The sequence below is a fragment of the Otolemur garnettii genome, unplaced genomic scaffold (assembly GCF_000181295.1).
Source record: "Otolemur garnettii isolate 467f Iridium unplaced genomic scaffold, OtoGar3 scaffold00032, whole genome shotgun sequence".
Lineage (NCBI taxonomy): Eukaryota > Metazoa > Chordata > Mammalia > Primates > Galagidae > Otolemur > Otolemur garnettii.
In genome coordinates, this window is record NW_003852427.1 from 3,911,237 (window position 1) to 3,924,050 (window position 12,814).

The following is a 12,814-nucleotide window of genomic DNA, read 5'->3' on the forward strand; positions in this document are numbered from 1 at the left end:
AGGAAGGAAGGAAGGAAGGGAGGGAGGGAGGGAGGGAGGGAGGGAAGGAAGTTAGTTAGTTATGTGAATAGATCTGATTACTTAAGGATTAAAAGAAGCCCCAAGACCCAATTCTGAGAAACATGTAGAGGTCAGATAGACATAATGAAGGAAAACTGGGTGAGAAAGATCCCTGAGGTAGGAGGAGGTGCGGGACAGAGTGGGTGTCATGGAAGCTGAGAGAGAAAAGTACATCTCCCGGGACAAACGCAGCTGGCAGGTCTTGATGAGCGCAGTGACAGATCCACTGAGCTCGGTCAGAGGGTGGTCCTGCCACCTTAGTAAGAGCAGTGTCACTGGGGTGCTAGGGAAAGATAATTATTCCCTGTTCACGTACTGCTAGAAGCCAGTTATGCTGAGCATCCATCCTAAACTTGAAAGTCAAATAAATGTGGGAAGGGTTTCCAAGGGAATCTCGCGTCTCGCCACTGCACCAGCTGAGTTTAATTTCCCAGGAGCCTGGCCTTGCCCACTGCCTCCCCCAGCCTGCAGCTCTAGCTGCTAGGATGCCAATATCTCTAACTCCAAACAAAGCATTAATTGTACCCCTGGGCCCAAATGATAACCTTTTTTCTAATACTGCTTGTTTTTGCCTTTTTTAAAACGCAGTGATGGTCAAAGCTCTCATCCACCAGCAGCAGCTCGTTCAGTTTAATAAATGCATCCACCATGAAGACAGAAATAGAAAGGGATAGCGTCCTCCTCATCATAGTACAGATGACCAGGCCTTTTTAAGTGACTGTAGACAGGAAAAACAGAAAGCAAAATACGTGCACATACACACACAGAGACACACACACACACACACATATCTATACATACCAAGCCATTAGATGGAAGTCTTCATTCAACTGCCTGGGCATTCAGAAACTGTGGAGTAACATCAGCGCCAGACTGCACAAACCCATCAAATTCATTTGACATTCATTGAACAAGTGCCTTGCACAAAGACAAATAACAGTAATAATAACAGCAGCCGTTCCTGGTGTCCTCACTCTGTGTGGGCTTTGCATGCGTTGCTTCCTTTAATTCTCACCCCTACCCTGGGAGGAATGTGTATTGTGTCATCTTCATTTTGTGGGTGAGGAAACCAAATCCTAGGGTTACTTACTCTAAGCGATGGGCCCATGCTGGTGGGCAGAGGAGCTAGGTTCAAGGATAAGAAAACCCTGTCACTGTCTACAAAGCCTTCATGCTAACCATGGTGAAACGGGGATGATGCGCCGTGGGGGTGCGGTGTGATCCCGTGCAGGAATGACCCACAGAGGGAGGAAGAGAATCACAAAGGCCCTGCCATGCAGTAGCAGCTCAGCCAGAAACCTCGGGGTCAGCCTGAGGTCTTTTCCCTCACTCTTCCAGGACTACTGCACCCCAGACACAGGTTAGACCAGTCTGCTTCTCGACAGCCATGTCATTAGTCAAAGCCACCATCATTAATCAGATGGACTCCTTGGACCACCGCGAGAGTCTCGGCTGTTCCCTCAGCATCCTCTCCTGCCTCCGCAGACCTCCCTTCCCACAGTAGTCAGAGGACTCTACGTGATACACAGACCATATCTGTAACGCTGCTCAGAACCCTTCAGCAGCTTCCCCGTAACTCTCACCTCCTTCCCCTTGTCTCCAAGGCCTTCCTTCCATGGTCTTGGCCTACCTTTGTAACCTCATCTCCCACAATACCTGTTAGTTCCCCAACAACCAGGACAGAGCCCAACATGAAGTAAATAGTAATTACGTGCCGAAGAAATGAAGGCAAAAATAAATGAGTGAACGGACAGAGAAGCTCCATGGAGGGAGCCGTGTTGGAGATGAGCGTTAAAGTGGAGTAAGACCTCTCAGGCAGCAAGGCCTGGGCTGGGAGGCAGTAAAACAGTGCTCTCAGTGCAGACAACCTGAGCAAGAGCACAGAGGCCTCCGGGGGCAGTGGGAGGGAGCCCGAGGAGGCCTGGAGGCAGGTGTGTGTGCAGCAACTCACACCCCCACAACTCAAAGTCAAGTGCGTAGCGTGAGCCCCTGGAGAGCCTGTTAAAACTTAGTATCTAGGGGTTCCATGCATGCAGATTCAACCAACTAAAAATCAAAAATATTAAAAAAGAAATGGATGTTTGTGTCTGTATTATATCATACATAACAACTATGTATAAGCTTTTACATTGTATTAGGTATTATTAGTAACCTAGAGCTGATTTAAGGGGGTGGCGTCCCTAGCTCAGTAGGTAGGGTGCCGGCCACGTACACCAAGGCAGGTGGGTTGAAACCCAGCCCCGGCCTGCTAAACAACAATGACAAATGCAACCAAAAAAACGGTGGGGCGTTGTGGTCCCAGCTGCTTAGGAGGCTGAGGCAGGAGGATCACTTAAGTCCAAGAGTTGGAGGTTGCTGTGAGCTGTGACACCATGGCACTCTACCAAGGGTGACAAAATGAATCCTGTCTCTAAAAAAAAAAGAAAGAAAGAAAAACGTATACAGGAGGTGCATAAGTTATATCCCAATACTACGTCATTTTAAATGACAGACTTGAGCATCTATGGATTTTGGTATCTGCAAGGGGATCTTGAAACCAGTCCCCCACAGATACCAAGGGACAACTCTGTGTGTGTCTGGTGTAAACGTGGTTTCTCTACAAGCCTTAATTTGGGGGAGGGACTGGTTTTTTTTTTTTAATAATTTTATATTTATGGGACTGGTACTTTAAAAGATGGATGCCCATCTCTGTTTTAAGCTTTTATCAGTTCCTTTGTTCTTGTCTGGGGATGAGTTACAGGCATAGCGGTCAGAGACCAGAGCAGGCTGAGCCCCAGTATGCCCCAGGGCCAGACTAGGGAAAAGATCAGCTTTGCTAGTGGCAAATTCATTGACGTGAAAGAAAATAAGACAGCCACACTGCAGCAGGGAACAGCAGTGGCTTCCTTCTCTGCAGCTGGCAGCTGGGATTCAGCTCCACCCCTGGTGTTCCCTGGGTTTCCCCATCACAGCCACCACCCTACCATGTACACATAAAGGAGGTTCTCAGGGTGAAGAGAGCACCCCCCACCCAGCCTCCACCTACCGGGGATGCTAAGGGGTTTGGGCACCAAGTAAAAACACCACTCTTTACAGCTCCATGAAACCCCAGAACTAACTGTACCAGGTTTATGCTCGTCTGTGGGTTTTAAGGGTAAAGAAAATTCCAGAGCCGCACTGTCCACTGCAGTAGCCACTAGCTCCATGTGGCTATTTAAATTTAAAGTACATGTAAATAAAATTAAAGTTTCTGCTTCTCAGTCACCCTTGCCACATCGAGCCACGTGTGGCCACCATGTAGGGCCATGCAGATACATAATGGATCATTGCCGTCATCACAGGACGTTCTGTTGGACGACACTTATCTAGATATTTCATCAGCTTTTCAAAGGCAACTATGACCGGAAAATGTTAAGAGCTGCTAAGTAAAGCCAGTAAAACGTCACAGGAGGAGTCAGAACACTTCCCTGGAGAGTGGAAAGGTTGTCACTGTGTCAGAGGCTGTGAACAGTCTGCCTGTGAATAATCTTTTGGTTCCAAAAATCCAACTCTAAGAACCCTTAGACCAGCGGTTCCAAACCTGTGACAGGTCATGACCCATAGGAACTGTATTAAAGGGTCACATCATTAGGAAGGTTGAGAACCACTGCCTTACACGATATCCAGATTTCATGGCTTATTCTTAATCTCCCCAGCACCACCACCATCTTTTTGGAAATAGACAATTTAATTCTAAAAATATTTGTTACTGAGGCCAAGTGTGGTGGCTTTCACCTGTAATCCCAGCTACTCAGGAGGCTGGGGTGAGAAGATTACTTGAGGCCAGAAGTTTGAGATCAGCCTGGACAACATAGTGAGACCTCATCTCAAAAAAGAAAAACAAAACCACAGATACTTGCTGTGAGATAGGTTCTCTGAGTTCCCAGGGCCTCTGTGCCCAACACAAGTCATAATGGTAAGTGACCGTGACATTCCCAGTGACCTTGTCTCCTTTGATGTATGTGACGGCTCTAGGTGGGTGAGGCAGTCTTGGAAAATGCCCGGCTCATGCTGCAGACGGAGACTATCCAGGCGGGTGCGGATGACTTTAAAGAGAGGTAACACTCTACAGCAGATGGGACAGTCCCTGCACACGGGAGACTCCTGGGCAACACAGATAAGGCCTGGAATCGGCATCATCCACCCCCAACTTCATGGGAGAATCCAAAGCCATGATCATCTGGCTCAAACCTCTCCTTGTAAACACAGAGTAGGCCCCCAGGGCTCAAAAATTTTGCCCCTTGTCAACTTCAGTTAGAGGAGGGATTCTCAAACTAGTGTGCAGTCAGAATCACCCTGGGGCCTTAACGAAACCAGACTGCTGTGCCCCACCCTCAGAGCTTCTGACTCAATAGGTCTGGAATGGGGCCCAAAATTTATACAGAGGGTGCCAAAAAATTACATCAAACATTTGTTATCTTGTATATTATATCTTTTATCTCTTCTTTTTCTTCTTCTTCTTTTTTTTTTTTTTTTTTTTTGAGATAGTTTCACTCTGTTGCCCCAGGCCAGAGAGCCATGATGTCAGCCTATTTCACAGCAACCTCAAACTGCTGGGTTCAAGAGATCCTCCTGCCTTAGCCTCCCAAGAGTCCGGGACTACAGTCACCCACCACAATGCCCAACTACTTTTTCTATTTTTAGTAGACATGGGGGTCTGGCTTGTGCTCAGGCTGGTCTCAAACTCCTAAGCTCAAGCATTCTAGCCACCTTGGCCTCCCAGAGGGCTAGGATTACAGGCCCGAGTTACTGTGCCCTGCCCTGCGTATCTCTTGTAACTGCTGAAGTCAAATGTGACTTGAGAACACGTATTACAATTTTAATACAGTTTTTTTTTTTCTTTCTTAAAATGTATAGACATTTTTGGACACCCTCTGTATTTCTAACAAGTTCCTAGGGATTCTGATCTGCTGGTCCTGGGACTCTATTTTGAGAACAACTACTTTAGAGCCATGGTTCTCAGTCCTGCATTTTAGAATTACCAGGACACTTAAACATGCCAGTGCTCAACCCTACAGACTAATTGATTCAGAGTCCCCAGGGGTGGGGCCTGGGCTGCAGCAGTTTTCAACCTTACTAGGTGACTTAAAAGTGGAGCCAGGCTTGAGAACCGTGTTTCATGGTCCCTCAGCCCCTGAAGGCATTTGGGTTTACACACTGTCCTGGAATTTCACGCTGGCTCTTTGGAGATAGAAACCATATTCCTCATTTTGGGATTCCTAGCCTGGTACTTGGCAGGTTCTCAGTAAGGCTGGGTCCCCGTACCTGGATCTGCACTCCTGGAGATTTCCCTAGAGCTCTATGCTTGAAATGCTCCAGGAGGCTGGCACCCAAGGAAGCCAGGTTATCAGAAATTGGTGGCAATTGCTGTCATTTTAATAAGTCAAATGTGACAATAGCATTTACAGTGCCTGCCCTCCAAGCTACTGGAATAGCGACTTCCACTATTCATTGTCAAACCATCACATAATTGGACTGTTAGTAACATTTATAATCTGATTTTTTTCGTTATGCTGATTAAGTTCCTTTATCTGCAGATATGAAAATGAGCAGCCATTTCGGAAGGCAGCAGAAGAGGAAATTAACTCCCTGTATAAAGTCATTGATGAAGCTAACTTGACCAAAATGGATCTGGAGAGTCAAATAGAAAGTCTGAAAGAAGAGCTCGGCTCTCTGTCAAGGAACTATGAAGAGGTGGGTGGAGGAGAGGGCTGCTGGGGTGGCCACAGGCCCTAGGCGTTCTCCTGTCTGTGCATCAGAACGTGGTGACAGTGGCTTCTCTCAGCCTCTTGGCACTGCACGGTCAGGGCTGCTGGAAACATGCCTGGAAGATGCCTTCAAATCCTTGCTGTGGGCCAGGTTACCCCAGCAGTCTCAACCTCAAATAGCTTCAGGGACCAGACTGGGAGGAATGGGGGAAGGCAGCAGGTCCAAACACCAGCAGGTGATGGAAGGAGGGGATTGGAGGCAGCACACCCTCCTCAAAGCATTCTCTATATGTTGGAGATTTATTTCAACACTGTATTGTACAAACTAACTAACTCTTAGGGTAGAGCCAAGCTGTGATTTACACAACTCCTTAATGAAATTAGATCAGATCATGGAGTGGCAGGACTGAAGGAGACCCCAGCAGTTATCAGTTCAGTCCTAAACCACCCCCTACACATCACTGTCTGATATGTGATCTAAGTTGCTGCTTGTTAAAAAAAAGTCACAACCCACTGAACAATGCCACCTTGGGAAGTTCTTCCTTGTATCCAGCGTAAGCTACCCAGCAACCACGAGTCCACTTCTTTCTTGCTTTTCTGAGCTCAGTCATTTAAGACTACTCTCCAAGAATAACCCTTTAGAGTCTCTGAAGTTCTCTTTAAATCTCTCTTAGCCTAGTCTGACTTTATGCCTAAACACATTTTGCTGTTATTGCTTACTTTTTGTTTTTATTTGTTTACTTTTATTTTTGCTCTGGGCTTGGGCTTGTGGAGCCCTAAAAAAATGTATCCCCAGGAAAAGAGAATATGGTCCCTATGCTAGGGCATAGAGCATCAGGGACTTTGCCAGTCCCTGTGAAGGCCCATGTTAGGCAGGTGCAATATGAGAAGCAAAAACACTGCCCGGAGAGCCGATTCTGCTGGCCGCAATTCTGTGTTACTCATTTAAGATGTATATTGTCGTTTTCAGGATGTGAAGGTGCTGTACAAACAGCTGGCAGGGTCTGAGCTGGAACAAATGGATGTTCCCATCAGCACTGGTCTGGATGACATCCTCGAGACCATCAGAATTCAGTGGGAGAAAGATGTGGAGAAGAACCGGATGGAGGCAGGAGCCTTGCTGCAAGCCAAGGTGAGAGGGCAGGGCAAGCAGCCTCCACTCGGCCTGCGGGGAGGGGCCCGGCAGAGGTGAGAAGTAGTCAAGACGTGGAAGATGAACTGCAGCTGTTCAGTAACAAGCCTGGTGTCATTGAATGGAGAAAGGCAAACAAAAGCCTCTCTAAAAGCAGAAAATGTTTGAAATGGTATATCAGTGCCAAAAGTATATGGAGAAGTAGGTTCTCTACTGGGTTATTGAAGAGCACAAACTAGCACACAGCATCTGTCTAAAAGATTTGGTCATATGAATGGAGAATATTAAAGCACTTCTACCTTCCAGTTGAATAATCTAGACACAGCCCTACAAAAATAACTGAAAATGGGCTGGGTGTGGTGGTTCACACCTGTAATCCTAACACTCTGGGAGGCTGAGGCAAGAGGATCCCTTGAGCTCAGGAGTTTGAGATTAGCCTGAGCAAGAGCAAGACTCTGTCTCACTAAAAATAGAAAAATTAGCTGGATGTTGTGGTGGATACCTGTAGTCCCAGCCACTTGGGAGGCTGAGACAGGAGGATTGCTTGATCCCAGGAGTTTGGGTTGCTGTGAGCTAGGCTAATGCCTCTGCACCTAGCCTGGGTGACTTGGTCTCAAAAAAAGAAAAAAAGAAGAAGAAGAAAAAGAAATTGAAAATACAAATAGTTTCTGTCCCAATATGCTCACCCAAACTTACGAGGGTAAACAAAAGTAGGGGCAAAAACACACCAAGATTTAATAAGGGGAGGAAGACTACACCACAACCTAACTAGGCCGTCTGCGACAGAACATCAGGCAGCTATTAGAAATGATGTTTATGAAGCATTTATAATAACGTGGGGAAATGCCCATGACGTAGGGTAAACTAAGGAGAAAAAGAGAGTAAAGAATGGTGTCTACTAGAAGCCAACACATTTGTTCTGTAAAAGACCAGATAATAAACACTTTAGGCCTTGTGGACCTAATGGTCTCAACTGTGCCACTGTAGTGTGAAAGTGGCCCTCGACAGCAGGTAACAAATAAGCACAACTGTGTTCCAATAAAACTTTATTCACAAAAATAGGAGGTGAGCTGGATTTGGCCTGCAGGCTGCCATTTGCCAACCTGGGAATATACAGCAGGTTGAAGTAATCAAAGAAACTAGGCATCAAGAAAAAATTAGAAAGAAAAGACTAAGATGTTAACAGTGTTAGTTGTTGCCTTTGAGTGATTAATCAATCTGATACTGCTTTCTACTTTGTTTTGAAGTATTTCTCACGCTTTTCTGAAATAGCCTGAATGATATTCATGGAGGAAAAGCCAGCTTTATTCAACTCCATAAATAATAAAGAGATTAGCCAGAAAATGGAATGGATAGAGTCTATTTTTCTCTTCTCCATCTCCCACTCCTTTATGACTAGAATTTTAAGACAGAAAATGAAAAGGGAAGAGAAAGGAAAATGTGAAGCAGTGAGAAAAATAAGGTAGAATATTCAAGAAAAGGCAACAGGCTGCTTCTGAGCTCCTATTCCCCATTCAGTGGCTCCCAATCCTGGCCGTGCCGCAGAATTATTTCAGAGCACTTTCAAAACTGCTCTGCACAGGCCCCGTCTCAGATCAATTATATAAGAAGGAGAGGAGGGATGTTGTGATTTTTTTAAAGCTGGGGCTAGTTCTAACATGCAGCCAGTTAGAGAACCCTGAGAGTTTACAAAGCTATGAAAAGGAAAATAGGAGTGGCCTTTCTGGCCTTCCTCCCACCATGCTCCCTCAGTGTGAGCCACAGATAGCAGCAGGAACCTCCCTAACAGAGGCTTCACCACTGTTGGATCCTCCACCTGTTCTCCAGCCTGGAAAACATTCCCCACGCCCCTGTATCTTTACCCCTCCCGCCTTTCAATAGCTTCTTTCTAGCGATCAAATCTTTGACCCAGGTCACAGCAAACATTTTTTGGCGCGGTAATAGAGCATCTAGTAACTCAACTAATAACTGATAAATCAACCAGATGAAGCCCCTGAGCCCTGCCCACTCTGTTGAGAGGTGGAACAACACAGAGGTAAAGTGAAGCCAGACCATGCACTTGATCTGGGTCCATTGCCTCTTTCCTAAGAGACTCGTGAATGTTTATGGTTAAGGACCCCAGAGGCCAGCTGGTCCCATTTGTTCATTTTAGAGTTGAAGAAACTGAGACCCAGAGAGTGCAGGTGACTTCCCAAGGTCACGTGGCTGGTTGGTGTCTCCATAGTTCGGCTGTCCTGGCTCTGGGGGCCTTTCCTCTGCACTGGGCTGCACGATTCCTTCCCTGGCTCTGTTCTCAAAGCTACATCCCAGAGGCCAGCAGCTTGCAAACTCACTTCTGCCCCACCACTCCTGGGTTGCATACCACACTGTAGGAATTATTTATTTGAGAAAGGATGGGCCATTATAATCATGCAGAAATAAATCCTGCATAGTTTGAAAAAACTGACCATTATTATTCACCCTTTACCTCTTTGAGAATTCCCACCAGCCCAACAGTAACTCAAACATTAATTCTGAACAGATTCATTAGTGTTTTTTTAATAGAGTAATCTGAAAGCTACATCTCGGAGAAAACAGACAGTATTTGTTTTAGTTTGGCCGCTGCTGCTGGGGCCTCTTGCAGAGAGGCAGTGCTCAGAAAATATTTGCAGAATGAGTGAATTCCTCTGATCATCAGCAGAGATCAGAGCTGACAGCCAGGATTCCTCAATAAATAGTTTTGTCAGTTGCAGTTGTGCCCTCGGGGGCTGACATTTGCCCATCCTGAGCATCTCTTGTTGGTTTCTTGGCAGCAAAGCATAAACTGAAATGGCTTAGTGCACACTGCTTTCCAAAGCTTTTGTAAAGAGATGCAAACATGCATTTAATCACCTTTCAGACCAGGGAGGCTGAATATTAATTAAGGTGATTAACTTTTGTCTTAGTTTAGGTTCCCCCAGAAGCAGATCCTGAGACAAATACTGGAGTGAAAGTAGTTCATGTGAAATTTGAGGAGTGGAGGAGGGCGCGGAAAATTACTAGTAGAGGAGAAGCAGAGAAAGGAACCCACAAAGATCATCACACCAGGACCACTGTGGGAGACTAGGGCCTACACACAAGGGAATCTTGAGAAATGGTTTAAGAATTCAGGAGAGAGGAGAGGCAAGGGGGCTGGGGCAGTAATTCCACCTCCTGTCAGTCTTCTGCTATCTGCCAGCAGAGTGACCTTTGGAAGACTTCTGAGAAACTTTGCAGAACTGGCAGTGAGAAGCGGCAGAAATGTAAAGTATGAAAGCCTGCGGGATAAAGGTGATGCCATCGCATCTGCTGCAACTCACCTGCAGCTCTATTTAATTTATTTTTACTCTTTAAAAGCTTATAAAGAGGTTCTAACCAGGGTCAGTGCAGTAACCACATTCTCTCCAGCCATGGTAGTATGGATATCAGAAACCTCAGTGGTCCAGTTTTGGGAGCATCTGACGTTGCATGATTCAGTAATTGGGGCATCAGACAGGTCCAGAGAATTTCTGTAGTATCTAAAGTCTGACTCTTTCTTTCTATTGGTTGTGGTTACCCAGCTTGGGGTATTTAGGGATGTTTCGGGAAGCTCAGACAACATGCCATGCTATTCTCCAGAGCACCTGGTAGCCATGTGAAATTTTAAAAAATTTTTTAAAGCTGGGCACAGTGGAGCATGCCGCCAGTTCCTGCCACTTAGGATGCGGAGGCAGATGGGTCATTTGAGTCCAGGAGTTTCACCTGCAGTGCCCTGTCACTGTACCTGGGAATAACCACTGCCTTGCGACCTGGGCAGCATAGCAAGACCAGTCTCTTAAAATACGCGCGCGTGGGCGCGCGCACACACACACACACACACACAAAACCCCTCTTTTCCCCCATACTTTCATATAACGCTTCTGATGCCAAATGTGTAGGTCTTTCCACACCGAGCAATTCTCCAGACACCAGCTGGATGTCCTACATTTCAATGCAATTCTGACACTGCCAATTGGAGTTAGCACAGATCCCACAGGTTAAGGGCTCAGTCCCATAACACTGCTCCCACTTCAGGTGACAACTACAAGTCTAGCCCTCCCCTACTTCTGACCAAGTGGCTATAAATTGAGGATTCCAATAATAATTTCTAGAACAGCTCATAAAAGTCAGGGAAACACTTCACTTATTTTCATTAGTTTATTATAATGGATACAACTTGGGAGCAGTTGAATGGAAGAGATGCATCAGACAAGGTGCGGGGGGTGGGGCACAGGGTGCCCCAGATTCAAATTTTTTCCTTTTTTTTTGAGGCAGAGTCTCACTATGTAGCCCTTGGTAGAGTGCCATGATGTCACAGCTCACAGCAACCTCAAACTCTTGGTCTTAAGCGATTTTCTTGCCTTAGCCTCCAGAGTAGGTGGGACTACAGGCGCCCAACAGAATGCCCAGCGATTTTTTTTGTTATTGTTGTCATTTTTGTTTAGCAGACCCTGGCTGGATTTGAACCCCCAGCCCCAGTGCATCTGGCCAGTGCCCTAACCACAGCTACAGGCGCCAAGCCCAACCTTTTTACTTTTTGTAGTAACACTTAGCTTAAAACACAAACATATTGTACTGCTACAGAAAAACATTTTCTTTCTTTACATCCCTATTCTATAAAATAAGCTTCTTTTAATTTATAAAAAAACACACACAACATTAGCCCTGCAGCCTACAGGGTCAGGATCATCAGTATCACCATCTTCCAGCTCACCTTGTCCCACTGAAAGGTCTGCAGGGGCAGTGACACACAGGGAGCTGGCCTCTCCCATTGTTACCATAGTAACAATGCCTTCCTCTGCAATACCTCCTGAAAGACCTGCCTAAGGCTGTTTTTCGGTTTGTTTGTTTGTTTGTTGCTTTTTTAAGACAGAGTCTTACTTTGTTGCCCTGGTAGCTGCTGAGGCCTCACAGCAACCTCAAGCTCTCAGGCTCAAGCTATGCTCTTGTCTCAGCCTCCTGAGTAGCTGGGACTACAGACATCTGCCACAACGCCCAGCTATTTTTAAAGACGGGGTCTCCCTCTAGCTCAGGCTGGTCTTGAACCTGTGAGCTCAGGCAATCTACCCACTTTAGCCTGCCAGAGTGCTGGGATTATAGGCGTGAGCCACCACACCAGGTCAAAGCTGTTTTATAGTTAACTTTTTCTTAAGATGTAGAAGGAATACACTCTAAAATAATGATAAAAAATACATAGTATAGTAAATATATAAACCAGTAACATAGTCATTCATTGTCAGGTGTCCAGTACTGTACATATTGTGTACACTAGAGTTGTATACACTGGGCAGTGAGGTACATTTGTGTCCACCAGCAGTCCCAAACACACAAGGCATTCATTACACTATGCCTTTAAAACGGCCATGAATTCCTAGGTGGCAGGAAACTTTCAGCTCCATGTAATCTTATGGGACCAACATCCTATGTGCAGTTCATTGTTGTCCACAACATCCTTATGCAGACCATGACTGAACATCAACTCAGTGGTCTTAAAGCAACATGTGTTCATGTCTCATGGTTTCCCGGGCTCAGGAGTGCAGGCACGGCTTACCAGGTCCTCTGCTCAGGGTCTCACTCTGCTGCAATCAGGGTATCCATCAGGGCTGCATTCTCATCTTTGGAGGTGATTCCAGTTTGCCGCAGGATTCAATTCTTTGCAGTTGTAGAACTGAGGCCCTCAACTCCTAGAGGCCAGCCCTCTCCACAGACAGTTCACAGCTCAGCTGTCTGCTCCTCCGAGGCCTGCAGAAGAGCATGCCCCTTTTAAGCCTTTCTGGTTAAGTGTCCAGATCCCACCTGGACACTCCCCTTGTGATCAACTCAGAATTAACTGATTTGGAACCATAATTATGCAATCAAAAATATGCTCACCTGGCTGGGT

At 46.1% G+C, this 12,814-nt stretch overlaps 1 protein-coding gene across 1 annotated transcript in view; it reads left to right on the forward strand.

Moving 5' to 3' along the window:
• BFSP2 (beaded filament structural protein 2) overlaps nt 1-12,814 on the forward strand; it is a 142,147-nt gene that overhangs the window by 27,264 nt on the left and 102,069 nt on the right. Inside the window, exons 2-4 of the mRNA XM_012804907.1 lie at nt 4,054-4,136; nt 5,616-5,772; nt 6,757-6,918. Of these exons, the coding sequence (XP_012660361.1) occupies nt 4,054-4,136; nt 5,616-5,772; nt 6,757-6,918 (402 nt within the window). The remainder of the gene's footprint in view (nt 1-4,053; nt 4,137-5,615; nt 5,773-6,756; nt 6,919-12,814) is intronic.